The following is a 25,400-nucleotide window of genomic DNA, read 5'->3' on the forward strand; positions in this document are numbered from 1 at the left end:
ATAGATAGATAGATAGATAGATAGATAGATGTCCGGGAAACACTCTGGCTTTCTGCTGGATCTGGATCCTGCATCTAGTTCATCATCATCTCCAGTTCTTGGAAATGAACAGTGGCCTGCCATACTGCCTACCAATCTTGGGATTGTTGCCTTCTCAGTCTTTGGGCCAACAATCTGCCATTTTACCTGCCAAAATTGGATTTGTCAGCAGCCTGCTTTACTGCCTGCCGATCTTGGGTTTGTCAGCCCCTACAGCTGCATGATAAATCTATATCACTATGCTACCAGAATTCCTTTATATATATATATATATATATGGAAATCACTTAAAACAGTATTCCAGGAGGCTGGAAAGATGGAATTATACCCACAACCTGCACATTTGATCCCACTACGGACTTAATCCATGAGTAACTAGATAAAGTAGATAGAAATAATGATGCTGGAGTTATGAGCAACTAAGATAAAGTATCACATTTACTTAAGGCAGAGAAAAAGAGTAGATTAAACAACTGGGAAAAATAAATGCATCTAGCCAACAGAGACAGAGACAGAGGGGACTCATTAGAAATACAAAAGAGGTTGGAAGAGGGAATGAGGAAAAAAAAATCATGGAACCCATAGAGGCATTAGGGACTCAGAATACCCACACTGGGAGATTTTGGCGGTGACCTTGGGCCCTGAGTGAATACAATAATATTATTGGAAAATGGATCAAGACCCCTTCTGGCCTGGACCACTGTGGAGTCCAGAAAGGAGTAGGGGAAAGGGAGAAACTCCCTCTGAGTAGGTGGAACCTCAGAGTGAGTGCAAAGGAGTAGGCTGGGGTTTAACTCTTTGACGACCCCTTTTAGCAGAATGTACTGGGGTGCTGGATTTTCATGGCTTCTTAAGCCAAGCAGAAAGTAGTGGCCCTCTACCCACTGGGTTCTCTGTTGGTTTTGAACTGCAGATCTTTGATTGACAGTAGGAATCAGTAGATGTCTCAGAAAGACACAAACTACACTGCCTTTGCCTCCATAACTGACTGAACTATCTCATCCCAAACATGGAAAACTCCTTCTACCTTTCTATCTGGGGGCTCACTTCTGGTGCCCCCTTTTTTTCTTTTTCTTTCTTACTTTTCTCCCCTGCCTCATCCAACAGAAAGAACACATTAACCCTTCACCAGGGAACACAAGTTATTACACTGAACATCTCATCCAATAGACAGGTAATAGCTCCTGCACCACAGAATCAACAACAGATGGTGGACAACACTTATTTGTCCCAACTCCAAATCCTCTTCACAATGAACAGAGACCTGTATCCACAACCCCACTAACTAGTGATTACACTAACACAAGAGAGTGCTGAAGAGCAACCCAGTACAGCAGAGGTAATAATCAAAAACGTACAGTACACCTGTTCCATGTTTTCAGATATAGTAACACAAAAAATCAGGGTGAAACAAATCAACACATAACTAACAATCAAAGACAACAACTTCAAAATGTCTAGAAAACAAAAGACAACCTCAAATCAAAAAAACAAAAACAGGACAAGACAATAGGAATAAAATCCTAAGCTAAAGAATGATCTGTCATGGAAGAAGAACAAGCAATAGAACTATCTGAGAAGGAATTCAGAAAGTATATATATATAAGACTCTCCAAGAGTTCAAAGAAACCATAAACAAAAGCAAAAAGAAAACAGTACCCTGGAAGAATTCAGGAAAATCATTCAAGGACAAAATAGCAAGATAAATACACAATTAGAACTCATACAAAGCAGCAATCAGAAATCCAGAAGATGAACACTAAAATTACAGAATTAGACAGCACAGTGGAAGGACAAAAGACTAGAAATAGAACTGGCTGAAGAATGCATTTCTCAACTAGAAGACAAATCCCTTGACAACAGTCTGTATGAAGAAATATCAGAACAAAGATTTAAAAGAAATGAAGAGAACATAAAAGTTATATGGGATGACATGAAAAGAAACAACATACACCTGACTGGAATACCAGAACAAGAGGAGTTAAAAAAAAAAAGAAATGACACTGAGAAAATTGTTGAATACATACTAACAGGAAATTTCTCCCATATAATGAAAGAATAAAAGATACCTATCCATCCAACGAACCCCATACAGGATAGATTCCAAGAAAAAGCCAAAAAGACATATAATAATAAAACTCTCCAAAACCAATAAAGAAAGAAGCTTGGGAGCTGCTCAGGAAAAATGTAATTTCACCTACAATGGACAACCAATAAGACTAAGTTCTGATATCTCAGCAGAAACCATGCAAGCAAGAAAGCAATGGAATGTCATATATAAAACATTGAAGGAAAAGAACTTCCAACCAAGAATTATATATCCAGCCAATTGTCCCTCAAATATGAGAGTGAAATCAAGACATTCTCAGACAAACAGAAATTAAGGAATATGTGAAAATCAGACCAGACCCTAAAAGAAATGCTAACAGGGGTCCTTCCAATAGAGAATTCACAACAGACAACAACAAATTTAAATCAAGACACTTAACATCACCACTTAGAAACCAAACCAGAAATAGATGCTCAAAATAAGCTCATAAAATAATGTACACAGAGAATTAAGGGAGTCGATCTGCAGATGACACCTGCAACAAAGCAAATAGAGGGAATAAAAGTTTTAATTACAAAAGTTCCAAATGGAGAGGAAGACAGGACAATGTCTTTATAGAACTGACTGTTCCAAACTAAGGTAGATAAGGATTTACTTCAGGGCAACCACAAAGAAAATTAACAATCCCCCTAACCAAACTCAGAAAGAAGAAAAACACATGGGCTTAGTAAGCACAATACCAACAATAATGAAGAAAAGCGAACACTTGATAACAAAATGAGCTCAGCACAGGAAAACAATTGGAAACAAGGAAAGCACCAACAACACAACAAAAAACACAATAGAATGACAGCAATAAATTCATTCCTCTCACTAATTACAAATATGAATGGACTAAATGCTCCAGTCAAGAGAAAGAGAGTGGCTGATTGGATGAGAAATGAAGACCCACTGATATGCTGCCTACTAGAGACCCAACTTAGACACAAAGATAAAAACAAATTAAAAATTAAGGGATGGAAAAATATATATACCAACCTAATAGCAACCAAAATAGTACAGGAGTGGCAATATTAATTTCTGATTAACTAGACTTCAAGGTGACAAACAGCAAAAGGGACAAAGAGGGACATTATATGATGCTAAAAGGATCAATTGACCAAGAAGACATTCCCATAATAAATATCTATGCACCCAACGAAAAAATCTCCAAAATACATAAAGCAAGCATTAGCTAAATCAAAAGGAAAAATAGACAACTGTACAATAGTAGTAGGAAACTTTAACACACCACTATCAAGGAGGGACAGAAAACTAGAAAAAAAAAATCAACAAAGATACAGAAGAGCACAACAACACAATAAAGAAACTTGACATTATAGACATATACAGAGCACTCCAGTCCACAAAAGCACAATACACATTCTTCTCCAGTGCACAAAGATCATTCTCCAGAATAGGACATATGTTAGGACACAAAACAAGCCTTGATAAACTCAAAAACATTGAAATACTATGAAGCATCTTCTCAAATCACAATGCTATAAAATTTGAAATCAATAATAGGGAGATCAAGGAAAAAAAATATCAAATATGTAGAAACTGAATAATGTTGTTATGTGCCATCGAGTAATCTCTGACTCATAGCAAACTTACATACAACAGAACGAAACACTGCACAGTTCTGGGCCAGCTTCACAATCCCTGCCATACCTGAGCCCATCGTTGCAACCACTGTGTCAATCTATCTCGTTAAGGGCCTTTCCCTTTTTCGTTGACCCTCCACTTTACCAAGCATGAGAACCTTCTCCAGAGAATGGTCCCTTCTGACTACATGACTAAAGTAGGTGAGACAAAGTCTGGCCATTCTTGCTTCCAAGGAGCATTCCAGCTACACTTCCTCCAGGACAGATTTGTTAGTTCTTCTAGCAGTCCATGGTACTCTCAGTATTCTTCGCCAACACCACAACTCAAAAGCATCAAGTCTTCTTAAGTCTTCCTTATTCATTGTCCAGCTCTCACATGCATATGAGGCAACTGAAAATACCATGGCTTGTGTCAGGCACACCTTAGTCTTCAAGATATCTTTGCTCTACAGCACTTTAAAGAGGTCTTTTGCACTTTAAAGAGGTATTTGCCCAATGCAATACATTGTCTGTTGTCTTGTTTGCTGCTTCCATTGGTGTTGATTTTAGAACCAAGTAGTGAAGTCTTTGAGAACTTCAGTCTTTTCTCTGCTTATCATGATGCTGCTTATTCATCCAGTTATGAAGATTTTTGTTTCTTTATATTAAGGTGTAATCCATACTGCAGACTGTAGTCTTCAATCTTCATCAGTGAGTGCTTCAAGTCATCTCAATTTCAGCAAGTAAAGTTGTGCCATCTGCATATCAAAAGTTGTTAATGAGCCTTCCTCTAATCCTGATGCCATGTTCTTCTTCATATAATCCAGATTTCGGATTATTTGCTTAGTATACAAATTGAATAAGTATGATGAAAGGATACAATCCTGACACACTCTCTTCCCTATTTTGAACCATGCACTATCCTCCTGTTCTGTTCAAACAACAGCCTCCTGATCTATGTACATGTTCCTCATGAGTACAATAAAATGTTCTGGACTTCCCATTTTTTTTAATGTTATCCATAATTTGTTATGATCCACATAATCAAATGCTTTTGCATAGTCAATAAAACATAAGTAAACACCTTTCTGGTATTCTTGGCTTTCAGCCCAGATCCATCTGACATCAGAATTATATCCCATGTTCCACGTCCTCTTCTGAATCCAGCTTGCATTTCTGTAAGCTCTCTGTCAATATCTGCTGCAGCTCTTTTTGAATTATTTTGAGTATTGCCCACAGAAACTTTCAATATTGCAACTCGAGGCTTAAATTTTTTCCTCAGTTCTTTCAGCTTGAAAAATGTCATGTTCTTCCCTTTTGGTTTTCTAACTCTAGGTCATTGCACATCTCATTATAACAATTGACTTTGTCTTCTTGAGCTGCTCTTTGAAATCTTTTGTTCAGCTCTTTTATCTTGTCATTTCTTGCATTTGCTGTAGCTACTCTCTGTTCAAGGGCAAGTTTCACAGTCTCTTCTGACATCTATTTTGGTCTTTTCTTCCTTTCCTGTATTTTAATGATCTTTTGTTTTCTTCATAGATGATGTTCCTGATATCATCCTACCATTCATTTGGTTTCAGGTCATTGGTGTTCAATGCATCAAATCTATTCTTTAGATGGTCTCTAAATTCAGGAGGGGTATACTCAAGATCATATTTTGGCTCTCATGGACTTCTTATAATTGTCTTCAGCTTCTACTTGTACTTACATATGAGCAGTTGATGGTCTGCTCCACAAGCAGCTCCTGGACTTGTTTTGGCTGAAGATACTGAGCTTCTCCATCACCACTTGCCACAGATGTAGTCAATCTGACTCCTTTGTACTCCATCTGGCAAAGTCCATGTGCAGGGCTGCCATTTGTGTTGTTGAAAAAAGGTATTTTTGATGAACAAGTCATTGGTCTTGCAAATTTGTATCATGCAATCTCCAGCATTATTTTTATCACCAAGGCCATATTTTCCAAATACAGGTGATTCTTCTTTGTTTCCAACTTTTGCATTCCAATCACCAGTTATAATTAACACATCTTTATTGCATGTTTTGTCAATTTCAGACTGCAGAAGTTGATAAAAATCTTCAATTTCCTCATCTTTGGCTTTGGTGGTTGGTGTGTAAATTTGAATAAAAGTTGTATTAACTGGTCTTCCTTGTAGATCTATGCATATTATCTTATCACTGACAGCATTGTACTTCAGGATAGACTTAATACACTGCTCAAAAACTATTGGGTAATAGAAGTAATAAAGTGTGAAATAAAAAAAAAAAAAAATCCTAGAAACAAATTAGAATGAAGATACAACTTACCAAAACCTTTGGGACACAGTGTAAACCGTATTCAGAGGTCAATTTATAGCAATAAATGCACACATCAAAAAAGAAGAAAGAAACAAAATCAACACTCTAATTCAACAACTCCAATAATAGAAAAAGAACAACAAAACAAACCTACAGTATTCAAAAGTAAGGAAATAATAAATATCAGAGCAGAAATAAATGAAGCAGAAAAAATAAAAGAGAGAAAATCAACAAAACAAGAAGTTGGTTCTTCTAAAAGATTACCAAAATTGACAAACCACTGGCAAGTTTAAGAAAGCAAAAGAAAAAGAAGGTGCAAACAACATGAATAATAAATGAAAGGGTAACATTATAACAGAACCAACTGAAATAAAAAAATACTGACAGAATATTATGAAGAGTTATACTCCAACAGATTTGAGAACCTGGAAGAAATGGACAAGTTTTCAGACACAGAAGACCTACCTAAACTATCCCAATTGGAGACAGAATACTTGAACAGACTCATAACAAAAAAGAAATTGAGCAGATCATATTAAAAAAAAAACAAAAAACAAAAAACAAAAAACTTCTCCAAAAAAGTCCTGGCCTAGATGGCTTCACTGCAGAATTTTATCAAACATTCAGGGAAGAGCTGACACCTATACTACTCAAACTATTCCAGAACATAGAAAAACATGGAATACTCCCAAGTTCATTCTGTGAAGCAAGCATAACACTGATACTAAAACCAGGGAAAGACACCACTAAAAAGGAAAACTACAGACCAATATCTCTCATGAATATAGATGTAAAAATCTTCAACAAAATCCTAGCTAACAGAATCTAACAACATATCAAATAATAATAATAATAATAATAATAATACATCATGGTCAAGTGGGATTCATACCTGGCATGCAAGGATAGTTCAACATGAGAAAAACAATCAATATAATCCACCACATAAACAAAACGAAAGAACCATAGGATCACATCAATCAATGCAGAAAGGGCATTTGATAAAGTCCAACACTGATTCCTGTTCAGAACTCTCAGCAAAATAGAGATATAAGGGAAACACAAAGCCAACAGCCAACATCATTGTTAACAGAGAAAGACTCAAAGCATTCCCCTTACAAACAGGAACCAGACAGAGATGCCCTCTTCCATCACTTCTATTTAACATTGTATTGACAGTGCTAGCCAGGGAAATAAGGCAAGAAAGAGAAATAAAAGGCATCCAAATTGGCAAAGAGGAAGAAATGTTGTTGTTATGTGCCGTTGAGTCGGACGCGACTCATAGCGAACCCTCCTTGGGTTTCCGAGGCAGTATCACTATGGAAGTAGATTGCCCCCTATTCCTTCCAAGGAGTGGCTGGTGGGTTTGAACCACTAGCCTTCTGGTTAGCAGTCAAGTGCCTTTAGGCACTACGCTACTAGCTATCTCTATTTGCAGATGACATGACTCTATACATAGATAACCCAAGAGACTCAGCAAAAAATAATAATAATAATAATGGAACCAATAGAAAGGTTCAGCAAAGTGGCAGGATACAAAAATCAGTTGTATTCCTCCACATCAACAAAGAGGCCCCTGAAAAGGAAATAAGGAAAACAACACCATTTACAGAGACACAAAAGACATATACAAAGAAAATTACACAGTACTACTGCAAGAAACCGGAGCTCTGGTAGCATAGTGGCTAAGACACTTGCCTGCTAACCAGACGGCTGGCGGTTCAAACCCCCCAGCCACTCCTCGGAAGGAAGGTTGGGCAATCCTACTTCCGTAGTGATACTGCCTCAGAAGCCCAAGGAGGGGTCGCTATGAGTTGGGTTTGACTCGATGGCACATAACAACAACAACAACAACAACTACAAGAAACTACAAGGGATCTACATAAATGGAAGAACTTGCCTTGTTCATGGATAAGAAGACTGAATGTTGTGAAAATATCATTACCCAAAGCAGTCTATACATTCAATGCAATCCTGATCTAGATCCCACCAACATTTTTTAAGGACATGAAAAAACCAATTATTAATTTCATATGGAAAGGAAAGATAAGCAAAGTACTGCTGAAGAAGAAAAACAAAGGGGAGGTCTCACACTCCTGGATCTCAAAACCTACTATACAACCACAGTCATTAAAATAGTGTGGTATTAATAATGATAGACAGATAGACCAGCAGAAAAGATTTGAAGACTCAGAAATACACCCATCCATCTATGGACAGCTGATCTTTGTCAAAAGATCAAAACCCAATAAATGGGGGAGAAATAGCCTCTTCAACAAATGGTGCTGGCAAAACTGGACATCCACTTGCAGAAAAATGAAACAAGATCCATACCTCGTCCCATACACAAAAAAAAACTCAAGTTGGATCAAAGACTTAAATGTAAAACCCAAAACCAAAGATAAAATAGGGGCAAATCTAGGAGCTCTAATCTACAGCATAAATAGACTATTAAACATAACTCAAAATGCACAGGCAGTGAAAGATGACTGGAACTTTTTAAAAATTAAATTCTTATGAACATTTAAAGATTTCCCTAAAAGGGTAAAAGAGAACCTGCTGGTTGGGAAAAAAAAAATGTGGTTAAGACATATCTGACAAAGGACTTATCTCCAAAATTTACAGAATACTTCAACACCTCAATGTTAAAAAGACAAGCAATCCAATTTACAAATGGGCAAGGTACATGAACTGACACTTCACTAAAGATGATACACTGGAAACCAACAAACACATGAGGAAATGCTTATGATCATTAACTGTTAGAGGGATGAAAATCAAAATAACAATGAGATATCATCTCACCCCAGCAATAATAGCAAAGTTCAACAAGAAAGAAAATAACAAATGCTGGTGAGGTTGTGGAGAGACTGGAACTCTCATACACTGCTGGTAGGACTGCAAAATGGTACAACCATTATGGAAGATGGTATGGCATTTCCTTAAAAATCTGAAAATAGAAATAACATTTGATTCCGCGATTCCATTTACTAGGAATATACCCTGAAGAGGTGAGAGACAGGACACGAACAGACATATGCACACCCATGTTCATCACAGCACTATTCACCATAGCAAAGAGATGCTAACAACCTAAATGCCCATCAATAGATGAATGGATAACCAAACTATGGTACATTCACATAATGGAATATTATGCAGCATTAAAGAATAATGAAGAATACATGACTCATCTCAAAACATGGATAAATTTGGAGGACATTATGCTGAGTAAAATAAGTCAATTGGAGAAGGACAAATATTGTGTGAGCCCATTATCGTGAAAAGTCAAGGAAAAGTTTAGTTAGGGAAGGAAACTCACTTTGTTGACTACCAGTGATAGGAGGGAAGGGGAGGGAAAATTTCAGACTAGTTAAGGGCCACATGTTGATTTGGGTGAGGGGAGGGATGGTATGGGAAGAACTGTGACCAGCATGATGACATTGGGGAAAGGAAACACTGAAACATGCCATAAGATATAGACAACAGAGGCAAAAACTAGTATATGCACAATACTGAATTAGCACTAATAACAAACACCAGGCTACAGATAAGTACATAGAGAGGTAAGAACGTCAGATGGGAGTCAGCAAACAGGAATATACCCTAGACCAAGGATAGATTTGGCTAAAGATGATCTTACATGTGTACTTGTGCTACAAAATTAGCCACACACATTACAGAAGCAACAGAAGACAGAGTTGGAGTAATCTCTCAGAGACAACTGAACACCTTAAGAGAGAGAACCACTGGGCCTACCAACTCAGGACCATAGTCTCAAGGGACATCATGCTCCATTGGCACAACATAGTACATAAAAACCTTGTTCCATAACCTACTTTGTAAGTAGTGACTGGGGTCTTAAAAGCTTCTGAACAGCCACCTAAAATGCCGCTATTGGTCTCCTCTCATCTGAATCAAAAAAGAGTGAAGAAAATCAAAGGCACCTGGAAACAAATAGTCCAAAGATAAGATGGACCATGAGGCTTCAGCCTCCATGACCCTGAGATCAGAAAAACTAGATGGTGCCCAGCTACCAATGCCAACCACTCGAAAAGGGATCAAAAACAGGAGATCCTGGATAAAGCGGCAGGAAAAATGTGGAACAATATTCAAAAACACAAAAATGACCAGAATTACTGGTAGGATAGAGTCTGGTGGAACCTTATGCTCCCGGGTTACCCTTCAGACCTAGAAATATACTCATTGCCATGGATTGGCTCTCAGCCCAACAGTGGAAAGACCTACATGCAGGACACCTACCCAGGGCAATGCACTCATCTACTCTAGAGAGATGCACCCCTTAGAGTAATCAGCCATGAGACAACAGAGGGACAGCATCCACATAGAGGGAAAGTTGGACACACAGGAAAGCATAGTTAAGAAGGGCACAGGATGGGGATAATCACAGAGATGGAAGGGAAGGAGTGTTTGTTATGGTTGAGGATGGTAAATGGTGCATGAAATCAAATGTACACAAACTGTTGAATATAAAACAAATTTGCTCTATAAATTTGCACCCAAAGCACAATAAAATTAAAAAAAATATATATTCCAGGGATTAAAGATAACATATTAATAAAGGATAAATTAAAGGCAAATTCTCCACTGTTGTTAGGTGCCATCAAGTCGTTTCCAACTCATAGTGACCCTATGCACAGCAAAACGAAACACTGCCCAGTCCCGCTCCAGCTCCATGATTCTTGCTATATTTGAGCCCATTGGTGCAGGTACCGTGTCAATTTATCTTGTTGAGGGCCTTGCCCTCTTTTGTCGACCCTCCACCTTACCAAGCATGACATCCCTCTCCAGTGAATGTTCTCTTTTGATAACATGACCAAAGTATGTGAGACGAAATCTGGCCATTCTCACTCCCAAGGAGCATTCCAGCTGCACTTCCTCCAGGACAGATATGTTAGTTCTTTTAGCCGTCCACGGTACTTTCAGCATTCTTCGCCAGCACACAACTCAAAAGCATCAACTCTTCTCCAGTTTTCCTTATTCATTGTCCAGCTCTCACATGCATATGAGGAGATTGAAAATACCATGGCTTGTGTCAGTGGCACCTTAGTACTCAAGGAGACATTTTTGCTCTTCAGCACTTGAAAGAGGTCCTTTGCAGCCAATTTGCCCAGTGCTATACTTCATCTGATGTCCTGACTGCTGATTCACTAAGCATTCGTAAAAAAACCAGTTGTCATCAATTTGATTCTAAGTCATAGCAACCTAATGTTTGTCAGAGTAGAACTGTGCCCTGGAGGGTTTTCAATGGCTGATTTTTCAGAAGTAGACTTCCAGGGTTCTCTTCTGAGGCAACTCTGAGTGGACTCAACACTGCCAATTTTTGGTTATCAGCAAAGCACATTAACCATTTGCACCTCCCAGGGACTAACAGGTGTAAGTCCAAGGCATTAAATAATACCAAGTGGCAGAAATATGATGAGGCATTACTAACAAGAATGATAAATCAGATATTAAAAATTCAAAATCACTGTAGTTCATTGATTTATTCATTCAACAAACATTTTGTTGAGCAGTCATTATGTTGCAATAAACAGAGCCCCTAATATCCTGGAGTCTAAATATGCTTACTAATGCTCCTGTTACTGTCAAGAAAGCAATAACATTAAATGAGGACCAATGGAGTAATTGAAAGAGCACTGTTTTAGAAGTCCCAAGGTCTGAATCCAAATTCCAGCTCTATTACATGCTAGGCAAGAGATATTGGATAAGTCGATTTAATTTATCTAAGACTCAGTTTCATATTTTGACAAATGGTATATAATATTACCTGTCCTGAATACCTCCTTGGGAGCTCTGGTGGTGTAGTGCTTAAGGCACTTGATTGCTAACCAGAAGGCGGCAGTTCAAACCCACCAGCCACTCGTCAGAAGGAAAATTGGGCAATCTACTTCTGTAGAGATACTGCTTCAGAAACTCAAAGGGGGATCGTTATGAGTCAGGACTGACTTGATGGCAGTGAGTTTGTTCTTTTGTTTTTTTAGCTTACCTCCTCAGATAATTATGAGGATCATAAAGAAAATATTCAAACATTCCTTGAAAATTGTTAAAAGCTCTGTAATTGCAGGTTGGCACTCTTACTGAAAAATATGAAAAGCTGTTAAGTCTGCAATAAAAAATTTTGTTTGATATAGACAGTCTACTGAAGGACTATATAGTTAGATTTTTAAAAATTAAAAAAAAAAAAAACTGACTGCTGACAAATAATTCCTGATTCATAGCGAGCCCTCCTTGGGTTTCCGAGGCAGTATCTATGGAAGTAGATTGCCCAATCTTTCTTCCAAGGAGTGACTGGTGGGTTTGAACCACCAGCCTTCTGGTTAGCAGTCAGATGCCTTAGGCACTATGCCAGTTAGATAGTAAAACTCAATGCTAAGGGTCAAGTACATGAACAATACAGAATGCACATATTCAAAAGTTTCAGCCTTTCTCCATTTAATTATTCTAGTTTCACCAGGATTTCCTCTGCATGTCAAATTCCAGTCATATTGTCAAGTCATGTTTCAGCCGTAGAAAGAGAAAATGAATCAAACAGATTCCCATCCAATTTCCAAAGAGAGCACAAGTATCATATGTTTAATTACTCTTCAATGTATGCATTCGTCACCTCTATTTGGATCTTAACAAATGACAGAACTTTCAAAAAAGAGACAAATCCACTTAGGAAAAGAAACTAATAATTGCTGTAATTGCAATCACATCAACTGGTCCAAGTTTTTATTTCAATTATTTTTGCACTTCTGATGGAAAACACTGTCCTCCAGAATAATGAAGTGCTTAAGACATGACCAAAACATAAAACCTTGAAATTAAACCCAGAAGGTAAAATTTAATTGGCATAATTTTAGTTTGCAGTATTACTCTCAGGTAGTGACCACAAATCAGAATGAATCATTGGTGAGCACCAAGCCTGAGAAACAGTTAATATCTATAGGTGCTCTGTGAAACAATGAAATCCAAACACTTGGTCTCTACTGGGTTGGAGCAAGAGAATAATCTTGCTTTTCTTCAAAAAATGATAAACATATACTATGATAGCCAAAAACCAACTTAATCCTTCCTTTCCTGGCTCACAATAAAAATAAATACTCTGTCCTGGACCTGAGATATGATTTCCTATTACGGGTTTTCATGAACAAGAGAGGAACAAATAAGAAAATGATTATGAATAGATAGGCTTTGTGTATTTTTTGACCATATAACCTTGTTTTAGAAAGTAAGAATCAACACAACTGCACAGAAAGTTCTTACAGACTGTGCTCTGATTCGTCTTTATTGGCACTTTGGATCAGAGTCAGAGTTGTCTGGCATTTTCCACACAAGTCCACTCCTACCAAGCGTTCTGGGCATTTAGTAACTTTACTAAAGATCAAAGGGCTAATGAAGAATGGAGTTATATCCTGGGACATGCAATCTCCTCCCCTCATCGCCTGGGCCCCATCTCCACAATTTCTACCTTCACTCTCTCTCTCAGCTCTTTTTCTAGAGTAACTGACAAAACCCCCCACCTGTCCTCATGCAAGAGAGTTTCTCACATATCAGTTACTTCAAGATTTGATTACTTGTTAGTCATCAACGTTGTTGTTGTTAGGTGCTGTCGAGTCGGGTCCAACTCATAGCGACCCTGTGTACAACAGAACAGAACACTGTCCAGTCCTGTACCAGCCTCACAGTCTCTGCTATACCTGAGCCCATAGTTGCAGCCACTGTGTCAGTCCATCTCACTGAAGGCCTTCCCCTTTTTCATTGACCCTCCACTTTACCAAGCATGATATCCTTCTCCAGGGAATGGTCCCTTCTAACAACATGACCAAAGTCTGGCCATTCTCACTTCCAAGGAGGATTCTGTCTGCACTTCTTCCAGGACAGAATTCTTAGTTCTTTTGGTGGTCTATGGTACTTTCAGTATTCTTCACCAACACCACAACTCAAAAGCATCAACTCTTCTTTGGTCTTCCTTATTCATTAGCCAGCTCTTACATGCATATGAGGTGATTGAAAATACCATGGCTTGGGTTGTTTTTATCAAGTTGGTCCCGACTCATAGCGACCCCTCCTTGGGTTGCTGAGGCAGTATCACTATGGAAGTAGATTGCCCAACCTTACTTCCGAGAAGTGGCTGATGGGTTTGAAACACCAGCCTTCTGGTTAGCAGTCAAGTGTCTTAGGCACTATGCTACCAGAGCTCCTTGGCTTGGGTTATGCACACCTTAGTCTTCAAAGAGACGTCTTTGCTCTTCATCACATTAAAAAGGTCTTTTGCAGATTTGCCTACTGCAATATATCGTCTGATGTCTTGACTGCTGCTTCCATTGGTGTTGATTGTGGAACCAAATAATATGAAATCTTTGACAACTTCAATCTTTTCTCCATTTCTCATGATGCTGCTTATTGATCCAGTTGTGAGGATTTTCATTTTCTTTATGTTCAGATGTATTCCATACTGCAGACTGAAGTCTTTAATCTTCATCAGTAAGTGTTTCAAGTCATCCTTACTTTCAGCAAGCAAAGTTGTGTTTGCATATTGCAGGTTGTTAATGAGTCTTCCTCCAATCCTGATGCCACTCTTTTTCTTATTGTCCACATTCTCAGATTATTTGTTCAGCATACAGATTGAATAAGTATGGTGAAAGGATACAACCCTGATGCACTCCCTTCCTGATTTTAAACCATGCTGTATCCCCTTGTTCTGTTCGAATGATGTCCTCCTGGTCTATGTACAGGTTCCTTACGAGTACAATTAAGTGCTCTGGACTTCCCATTCTTCTCAATGTTATCTATAATTTGTAATGATCCACATAATCAAATGCTTTTGCATAGTCAATAAAATACAAGTAAACATCTTTCTGGTATCCTTTGCTTTGAGCCAAGATTCATCTGACATCAGCAATGATATCCCTTGTTCCATGTCCTCTTCTGAATCCAGCTTGCATTTCTGAAGTTCTCTGTCAATATATTGCTGCAAACGTTTTGGCACTTACACATCTGTGCCAACAAATTTTGCCAACTGATTGGAAGAGATCCATATTTGTACCCATTCCAAAGAAAGGTGGTCCAACAGAATGTGGAAATTATTGAACAATATTATTAATATCACACTCAAGTAAAATCTTGTTGAAGATAATTCAAAAATGGTTGCAGTAGTCATAGATAAGTACAGTGAGAGCCTGAACTCGACAGGACTGTCTTGTTTGTCCAAGACTCATAAGTTTTCCACTTTTGAGAGGGTGCTTAGGAAAAAAAAAAAACTTCAAACTCACTGCCATCGAGTCAGATCCAACTCACAGCATCCCCTCATTGGGTTTCTGAGGCAGAATCACTATGGAAGTAGATTGCCCAATCTTCCTTCTGAGGAGTGGATGGTGGGTTTGAACCTCCAGCCTTCTGGTTAGCAGATAAATGCCTTAGGCACTACACTACCAGAACTCCTTTGACAGGGTGCAGTCACCACTTATCCATCATTCATTTTCATGGAAAACACTTGAATTTTCCTTCTCTGACAGGTTTCCACCTTACACAGGTACCAGGTTTTGCAGGTTTTACTGCAAAATAAACTGCACAGGGAATAAAGAAAAAGAAGAAGATGGAAGCAATAAAAATAACACATGGACACCCCAAAAGTAAATGGGAGGATTGAAAAAAAAACCCAGTTGCTGTTGAGTCAATTCCAATTTATGGTGACCCCATGCGTATCAGAGTAGAACTGTGCTTTAGATGGTTTTTTCAATGGTTATGATCTTTTGTTCGTAGTTCACCAGGCCTTTTTCCTAGGTGACTGTACATTGATTCAAACCTCCAATCTTTTTGTTAGTAGCTGAGCTCCTACCTGTGTGCACCACCCAGAAACTCCTAAATGGCAGGATAGCTCCCATGAACTTAGTTGGCATTATATTGTAGAAAAGGATGCTTCCTACACACTGACCAACAACAAACTGCCATTTCAAAATAACTTCAAACTTCAAACCTGAACCACAAACTTTTCTATATAAACCACCACAAAATAAGTACTATTATATATCACTCCTCAGAAGGAAGAAGGGGCAATCCACTTCCGCAGTGATATTGCCTCAGAAACCCAAGGAGGGGTCGCTATGAGTTGAGTCCGACTCAACGGCACATAACAACAACAACATTATATTGGGAGGAACTCTGGTGGCATAGTGCCTAAGACATTTGACAGCTAACCAGAAGGTTGGTGGTTCAAACCCACTAGCCACTCTGCAGAAGGAAAACGGGGCAATCTACTTCTGTAAAGATTTACCTCCTCAGAAACCCAAAGGAGGTCACTATGAGTCGGAATCAACTCGATGACAGTTTTTGGTTATATAGGGACCAAAACTCCAAACCAAACTCACTGCCATCAAGTTGGATCTGACTCATAGTGATCCCTCCCTGGGTTTCCAAGGCAGTATCACTTCAGAAGTAGATTGCCCAACCTTCCTTCTGAGGAGTGGCTGGTGAATTTGAACTGCCAGCCTTCTGGTTAGCAGTCAAATGCCTTAGGCACTATGCCACCAGAGCTCCCCTATTTAAATTTGTAGACCTCAGAAATGTTGAATGACATTGACACATTTTCATTTATTTACTCATTTCCTTTCCGGACTGAAGCCATTTTATATTTCTCAGCAGAAGGCACTTTGTGTTTAAGAATAAGACACTCAACTATTACAAGAAAGCTGAGTGGAGATTTTGCCTGTGCGACCAATTTAAAAAAAAAAAAAAAAAAATCACTGCCATCGAGTGGATTCTGACTCAGTGTCCCCCACTGAGTTTCCAAAGCAGTAAATCTTTACAGAAGTAGATTGCACAAACTTTCTTCCCTGGAGAGGCTGGTAGGTTTGAACTTCCAACCTTCTGGTTAGCAGTCAAATGCTTTAGGCACTATGCCACCAGAGCTCATTGTGTGACCAGTTAAGTGATTGTTAATCAAGAGCTCTGGCTGCCAGGCTTAAAAATCTACCTGTGGGTTTCACAAATATGTAATGGTACTTGCATTCAATGCCTTCAGACTTACTTGTGTTTCTGTGACTTTGGTCCCTTGAGAGAGAAGAATCTGTGGTCCCAGCTGGAATGTGTTGGTCGGGGTGTGGAGTAGATGGCATAGTGCTCTTATTATCATTTGAATTTTTAAGAATAACATCAGAAATTTGGACTTCACCATCAGTGACCAATGGTTCACTCCCATTTGATTTAAAATAGGGCTTTTTTAATGTTCCTGAAAGACAAAAAATGTTTTACAACATAATTAGGAAAAACAAAAGTTCAAGCAACAAAAGATTTTTTGATAAATGGGACTTTGTAAAAGTTAAATACTTTTCTACATCAAAGGAGTCGTTTTTGTAAACACAACAGATAAATACATAAATACACAAATAAATACGTATGAATCAAAATATATAATTATGAGAAATATTTATTTAAAAATATGCATCAAGGAAATTCTAGAGTAATTTTTCCATGTCTCATTCTACCTAGGCAAACAAAAAGAGAAAAATGATGGTAACCCAACTACCCCCTCTTTGAACAACCAATGGAGTTGTTTTTCTACCACAAATCACATGAATGTGTGAGGAAACATGGCTTTCACAAGACTTAAGGTATAGGAACTGAACCACCCATTTAAATTTCTTAGTGCCTAAAGAATTTAGGGCAAGTTCACCTTAAATTGTGGTGATTTTATCTGGGAATCATTAAACTAAAAAAATTATGAATTTTACAGTGATCTTTACTGCTTCTGTTTCATTCATCATATTATGTAACTCAGCAACTACAACTCCCACTCTGTAGATATCCATGCCTGACCCTAAAGGACACAATAGTGCTGCTTTCATTCAGCCTGACATTTCCTCACATTCTGCACTAAGTATTACATATAAATAGGAGCTCTGGCAGCATAGTGCCTACTGCACTTGACTGCTAACCAGAAGGCTGGTGGTTCAAACCAACCAGCCACTCCTTGGAAGGAAGGTTGGGCAATCTACTTCCGTAGTGATAGCACCTTGGAAACCCAAGGAGGGGTCGCTATGAGTTGGATCTGACTGGACGGCAAATAACAACAACAACAACATACAAAAATAAAAACCGTAGGGCTCATATATTTACTAAGACATATCATAGAAACCAAAAGAGTAAACTCAAATTATAGCACAAGCTAAAAGAATAAACCAAATTTATTTAGTTTGACCAGAAGCTATAAAATAAAATTATAAGAAACAATCATTAAATTTAGATTATCAACTGGTGACTTTCTCAAGGTATTCATGCACTTACAAAACACAGAGCCAGTCCTAAGCTAATCACCTAGCTTTGTCTTTAGGCAGAAATATTTGAAAATCTTGAAAGAGATGATATATTTTTAACTCAGTCAAAACAGATAGCAGACTATGTTTCCAGAATATAGCACTGTAGTTGAGCATACCACAAAAATGAAAGAGTATGATATTGATCCATCTATAGAAATACCCAAGGGAGATTTATTTTCTAAAAACAGTTACAGTGAGGTCTCAAATTGGCTCCCAATTTTCTAAGTAAGTCGCACAGACCATTAAAAATAAAAGAAATATAAATAAATCATTTAATATCAGTCTATGGAAAAAATTTCTCTACATGTGCTTGACACTTGGAAAACACTAATTACAAATTAAAATAGAAAAGCAGCTGTTTTCCAGCTAACTAAGGTCAATAGTTTCATCTGCCAAAGATTTCTAAATAAAACATTGGAGAATAAAAGCTAAATCATGACGATGCAGGTAACACATTCTCCAAATGTTGTGTGATGATAAGTAAATACTAAATACAGCAGTATGAACAAAAGAATTTCATTGTTTTTTTTTTACAATGATTTAGAATTTACTCTAGATAAAAATACATATTTGTGATAGGCTTGATTGTCATATGAAATGTATTTGATTCACAAGGAAACATTTACTAATCAGTTGGATATAATTTTACTTTAATCCATAGTTTCTAGTTGCTCCTCTCTTTGCTTATTTTGGTAGAAAGAGATTTTCAAGTAACATATTTCCACTAATGTAGCTATAATGGCCCATAAAGTTGATTTACTTATCATGCTAAATGTATTGAGTCAGCATCTAGCCCCATCAAAGTAATTTTAGCAAATGTCAATTCTTCGTGGTTATACCCAAGTAATTCACTTAAGAAGGGTTCCTTATATGAAATATTTCCCAACAGTTGTTCTAAATATTTTTTTTAATAATAATTAACCCTATTAGTATCTTTCCTTTACTTTTTTCACCTACCGTTATGAAACTGTTGTAACACTTCTTCACACAAAAAAGTCCTATGAAATACTGACTTTCTTAGGTAACAGATGCTGACTTGGGTAACAACTTTCTGAAAAAACGATAGCTTCCTTGCTCTTACTCTGTGTACCAAAGCAATTTGGAAGAAGAAAAAGAAAATATAGTCACTCCAGCTATTGTTCTTAAAGTCCTTGTTAGAAAGAGACAGAGAGAGGGAGAGAAGAATGAAAGAGAAAAAGCACAACCTAAAGGATCTTTCTGTAAAAGCCTGGACTCACTGGACAATATACGTATAAGCATTTCTGGAAACTGACCTACTCACAGTTGGTCATCTAATATGCATTGTTTAGGAAGCACAAAAATTAGAACTCAGTAAACACTCTCAAGCTGTACCATGATGAGCAATAAAAAGGCTGAGAGTTATTAGCTTAAGTAGAGTGTTCATTTTCTCAATGACACTCCATTCTTCTCCACATTCCTGTTTTTATAGTGTTGTTGTTAAAAGCAAGAAGCTTTCAGTGGCATAGTGCCTAAGGCATTTGACTGCTGACCAGAAGGCTGGCGGTTCAAACCCACCAGCCACTCTGCGAAAGGCAGACTGGGCAATCTACTTCCATAAAGATTGACTGCCTCGGATACCCAAAGGGGGTCACTATGAGTTGGAATCAACTCGATGATAGTGAGTTTGGTTTTTTGGTTTTGGTGGTTAAAAGCACAGGTTCTAGAGAGTGACCAATTGGATTTAAATCCCGTCTTACCACTAACAAGCCCTGAAATCCTGACCACTTTCGTTCATGTACTAGACATGAAACTCTGATTGCCTGGCTGTAAATCCCATATTTTCCACTCACTAGCCCTGAAATTTTAGACATACTCTCAGCTGCTCTAAATAAGGAAAATAAAATACCTATCTCATGGGAATAGCCATTAGAATTTGTTTTGGTTCTCTAGTCCTGCTCTAAAAAATATGCCACAGGTGCATGACTTTAACAAACAAGGATTTATTCTCCTACAGTTTAAGAGACTAGAAGTCCAAGTTCAAAGTGGTAACTCTAGGGGCCCCTGGACCTTGGGCATCAGTTCTGCCTCTTGCTCCCAGCCCACTGGAGCTGGAGGTTTCTCCTAACTCAGGCAACTGCTGGATGGTAATGCTGACAAACTCAAGGTTGACAAGTGAAATGCACAGTCCAAAGATTATCAACAAACACAGTAGGCCACTAGTACAAGTCCAGAGGCAGTCCCAAGATCAGCAGACAACATGACAGGCCACTGAGTTCATCTCACTCAGCCAAATGCAGGATCCAGATGTGTCAAAAGCTAGAGACCTTTTTCAAAGCATTTTCTTATGTACCAGAAGCAGATCACATCCTTAAGGCAGCTACTCAGCTGCTCACAGTAGATTCCACCATGGAGTTGATTACCAGTCTCATCATGGGAAATAACTATATCTAGCTGCCCAGCCACTCAAAACTAGGCCCAGCCAAGTTGACCCATAACCTTAATAACCACAAAATTAAATTAGTTAATACATATATAAACAAATATACAGAAACATAAAAAAAAAAAAATGAACTCTGGTGGCATAGTGCTTAAGGCATTTGACTACTAAGCAGAAGGTTGGCAGTTCAAACCACCAGCCACTCCACAGAAGTAAGACTGAGCAATCTTCTTCTGTAAAGATTTACTGCCTCAGAAATATAATGGGGGTAGCTATGAGTTGCAAGTGCCTAAGGCACTTGATAGCTAACCAGAAGACTGGCAGTTCAAATCCACCAGCCACTCCTAGGAAGGAAGGTTGGGCAATCTACTTTTGTAGTGATACTGCCTTGGCAACCCAAGGAGGGGTCGCTATGAGTCGGGTCCAACTCGATGGCACATAACAACAACAACAACAATATAATAGCTCCCAACACATAGTAAGTTCTCAATAATTATTAGTCATCCCTACACAAGGATAGTAAATTGTCTTCCCTAGGACTATGAAAGTTGTTGCTGTATGTGCTGTCGAGTCGGACCCAACTCATAGCGACCCCTCCTTGGGTTTCTGAGGCAGTATCACTATGGAAGTAGATCGCCCAACCTTCCTTACGAGGAGTGGCTGGGGGGTTTGAAATGCCAGCCTTCTGATTAGCAGTCCAGTGCCTTAGGCACTATGCTACCAGAGCTGCCAGGACTACTAAAGTACTTAAGTAAATAGCAGTTTCCTTACTAAAGGTACATTCCAGTATCACACAATGGTTAAAGACATTTCCAAAAATGAATCATTTAACCTTATTTGGAGTGAGAGGACTGCTAAGTGGCTGACAGAAGATCATATTGCATCAAGGTTATATGGTTCAAAAGTGCTTCCACTATGAAATAACAATAATAACCAAAGTTTAAATATGTTTACGAAATAGTCTGTAATTCCAATAAATAATAGCCAAATGCACTAATCATGTAAAATGGGTGAGGCACTATTTGTAGAGTGAATAATGATGCCCTAAACACACATAGTGCCTAAGGCACTTGACTGCTAACCAGAAGGCTGGCAGTTCAAACATACCAGCCACTCCTTGGAAGGAAGGTTGGGCAATCTACTTCCAAAGTGATACTGCCTTGGAAACCCAAGGAGGGGTCACTATAAGTCGGGTCTGACTTAATGGCACATATCAACAACAACAAATACGCCCATGACCTAATTCCCAGAACCTGTGACTATATTACTTTACACATATTACATGGGGAAAAGGACTTTGCAGATGTGATTAAATTAAGCAATTAAGCATTTTGAAAGATGGAGGATTATCCTGGATTATCTAGCTGGGCCCACAAGGGTTCTTACAAATGGAAGACAGAAGCAAGAGAGTGTTTGTCAGAAGGATTCAGTATAAGACTCAGTGGGACCTTGCTGACTTTGAAGATGAAATGGGGCTACAGCCATGGAATGTGAGAAGCACATAGAAAATGGAAAAAGCAAAGAAACAGATTCTCCCATAGAGCCTCCAGAAGGAGCACAGGCCAGCTGTGTAAAAATGGAAGGGCAGGGACATCTGACCTCTACTCACTTTGCAAGGGAGAAGGAGAACAAGACCAAGAGCCCCAGCCGATTCCTATGAGGCAGATGTCAGACACACCTCCAGTTTCCAAATGTTTACCATTTCTATCATCAGCCATCCTTCTCACAGCACTCTCTACTTCTCTATTGGATTTGATAATCAATGGCCACACAAAACTCACAGACCATATACACAATTATAGGGTTTATTAGGGAAGTAACAGGTTACAATTCAGGATCTAGAACAACTCAGGATATAGTTCTTTTGTTAGGACAGCTCCTTGGCTGTGCCCATAAGCAGGCTTCTCCCTCAACTTCTGAGCTCCTGAGCCTCTCAAGCTGACCTCTACCCTGCTCATGTAAGTGTTACAAAGCTCTTTAGCTCCATCAGTACTCCACCAAGAAGCCTTCTGTCCAAAGGCATTGTACAGTTCATCAGTCAGGAGAGCTCCTCAGCTGTGCCCACAGGCAGGCCTGTCCCTCAGACCCTGGGCCCATTGAGCTGTCCTATCCCTTGTTCTGGCAAGTTTTATAAGGTTCCTTAGCTCCACTGATAAGTGCCCAGAGGCATCCCACTCTGCCAGTAAGCCTCAGCCTGAATGCACTCAGCTCTCTCACTCTGTGGTTTAGTGAGCTGACTGTAACCACCAGAACATCAGTGGGTCAAACCCACCGCTGCTCCACAGAAAGAAGATGGGGCAATCTACTTCCATAAAGAATTACAGCCTCAGAAACCCAATGGCGGTCACTATGAGTTGGATTCAACTCGATGGCAGGGAGATTTTTTTTTTTTGCTTTTGACTGTAACCACCTTGCTCTGTGGCCCAAAAGCCCACTGCACCAGCTTGTGCTGGTCTCCTGGTTCTGCTGTTGCTGTTTTTCTGTCACTGCTTCTTGTCATCGTGTGCCATCCCTGGTATTACAGCTCTTTCTCTCTATCTCCTAGGTCTAGGAGGTTCTCAGCACAGGGACCCAGGTCCAAAGCATGTGCTTCACTCTCTGCTCATCTTAAGACTAGCAGGATGGCAAAACTGTCCAACCTCTTGTTAGAATTCCATACACCTTATTTGCATAGTTTCACACTCACAAGGGTGCCATGCATCTTATTTGCAATATTAGCAAGCTAGCTAATCCCCTTGATGGGCCACAACTACTTTATTTGCATAGTCCCACTCAGTCATTTGATGGGAGTTAGAAGACCATGACAAGAAAGGCCATATAAAAGTGATCTATTGCACTGCAAGCTGGCACCTTGATTTTAGCCCAGGAACACTCATTCATTTTGGACTACTGACTTCCAGAACTGTTAAAAGATAAGGAATTTGTGTTGTTCCAGGTCACCAATTAGATGGTTTGACACAATAGCAACAATGGACTCAAACAAGCCAATGATCATGAAGATGGCATAGAACTGAGCAATGTTTCATTCTATTACATATGAGGTCACCAAGAATCAGAGCAGACTTGATGGCAACTAACAATGAGGACAAGCTACAAAGTTAGTGGTAATTTGTTATAATGGCAATAGGAAGCTAACACAGGCACCATGCTAAGTGCCTTCACTATATGCATTAACTGAGTTAATCTTCCAACAATCCTACAGCACAGGGGCTATAATTAACTCCTTTTAATGGAGTTTTAGAGAAGAGGAAACTGAAGCATAACAAGGATAATTAACTGGTCAATAATTGAGTTGGGACATTACACAAACACACACACACACACACACACACACTTACTTCTCACCCTGGACAACATATACAGGTTTTAAAAAAATCAGCTATTATATGCTTGCAGTCTATATCTTCCAATAATGTTATTTTCAAATTAATTCCTTATATTCATATCTAGCCATGTGATAACACATTTACTTTACATTTTATATGTGCCAGAAATTTTATATTTATTCTCAGCTGAATAATACAAGAGAAATTATTTAGTGAGAGAGTCTTCCCGTCGAGATGTTTATAGATTAGTTGGGGAAAACAGGCACATAATCTGAAAATACAAACGATGCTACAACTGTTTTGAGAATGATATGTATAGGACAATCTGGTGAGAAAAGTAGAGAAATACCAGTCATTCCCTTTGAAAAAGTCAGGTAATATTTCTTAGGTCACATTGATCCAAAATATAAATTTTAAAAATTATTAGCTATTTTCTAGGTTTAAGTGAAGCATTTGTGGAGAGGGGTGTAGTAATGTTGTTGTTGTTGTTAGGTGCCATCAAGTCAGCTCTGACTCAAAGCAACCCTATGTACAACAGAAAGAAACTCATCCTGGTCCTGTGCCAGCCTCACAATCCCTGCTATACCTGAGCTCATCATTGCAGCCACTGTGTCAATCCATCTTGTTGAGGGCCTTCCTCTTTTTCATTGACCTGCCACTTTATCAAGCATGATATCCTTCTCCAAGAAATGGTCTCTTCTGACAACTTGACCAAAGTAGATGAAATGAAGTCTGGCTATTCTTGCTTCCAAGGAGCATTCCAGCTGCACTTCTTCCAAGACAGATTTGTTAGTTCTTTTGGCAGTCCATGGTATCTTCAGTATTCTTCCCCAACACCACAACTCAAAAGCATCAACTCTTCTTTGGTCTTCCTTATTCATTGTCCAGCTCTCACATGCATATCAGGCCATTGAAAATACCATGGCTTGGGTTAGGCAGGTGCAGTGATACCAAAAACCAAACTCACTGTCATGGAGTCAGATCCGACTCATAGTGACTCCTCCTTGGATTTCTGAGGTGGTATCACTGCAGAAGTAGATTGCCCAATCTTCCTTCCGAGGAGTGGCTGGTGGGTTTGAACCACCAGCCTTCTGGTTAGTTATCTAAGGTGTAGTTTTGTTATAACCCTCAATATTTCCTTCCTGCCACAGACGCTACCTATGATAACCCTTTCTTGACATAGATGCCAAAAACATATTTTAAGAATCTCCTTTAGACCATGTCAATCCCTTGTTCCAGTATCCTCATTGTGGATTCCATGTTGAAAGTGTCTCTCCCTGGGGAGAATTTCATCACCTCACACCTGGTTCAATCCCTGTCATAAGCTCTCTTAGCATCATTAAC

General features: G+C 38.8%; 1 protein-coding gene across 1 annotated transcript in view; it reads right to left on the reverse strand.

Annotated features, from left to right (window-relative positions):
* The window catches only part of CORIN (corin, serine peptidase), a 451,047-nt gene that overhangs the window by 368,011 nt on the left and 57,636 nt on the right, over nt 1-25,400 (reverse strand). Inside the window, exon 3 of the mRNA XM_042782130.1 lies at nt 17,045-17,245. Coding sequence (XP_042638064.1) covers nt 17,045-17,245 — 201 coding nt within the window. The remainder of the gene's footprint in view (nt 1-17,044; nt 17,246-25,400) is intronic.

The sequence above is a fragment of the Orycteropus afer genome, unplaced genomic scaffold, assembly GCF_000298275.1.
Source record: "Orycteropus afer afer isolate SDZICR_OR568_19922 unplaced genomic scaffold, OryAfe1.0 scaffold00246, whole genome shotgun sequence".
In the NCBI taxonomy this organism is placed as follows: Eukaryota; Metazoa; Chordata; class Mammalia; order Tubulidentata; family Orycteropodidae; genus Orycteropus; species Orycteropus afer.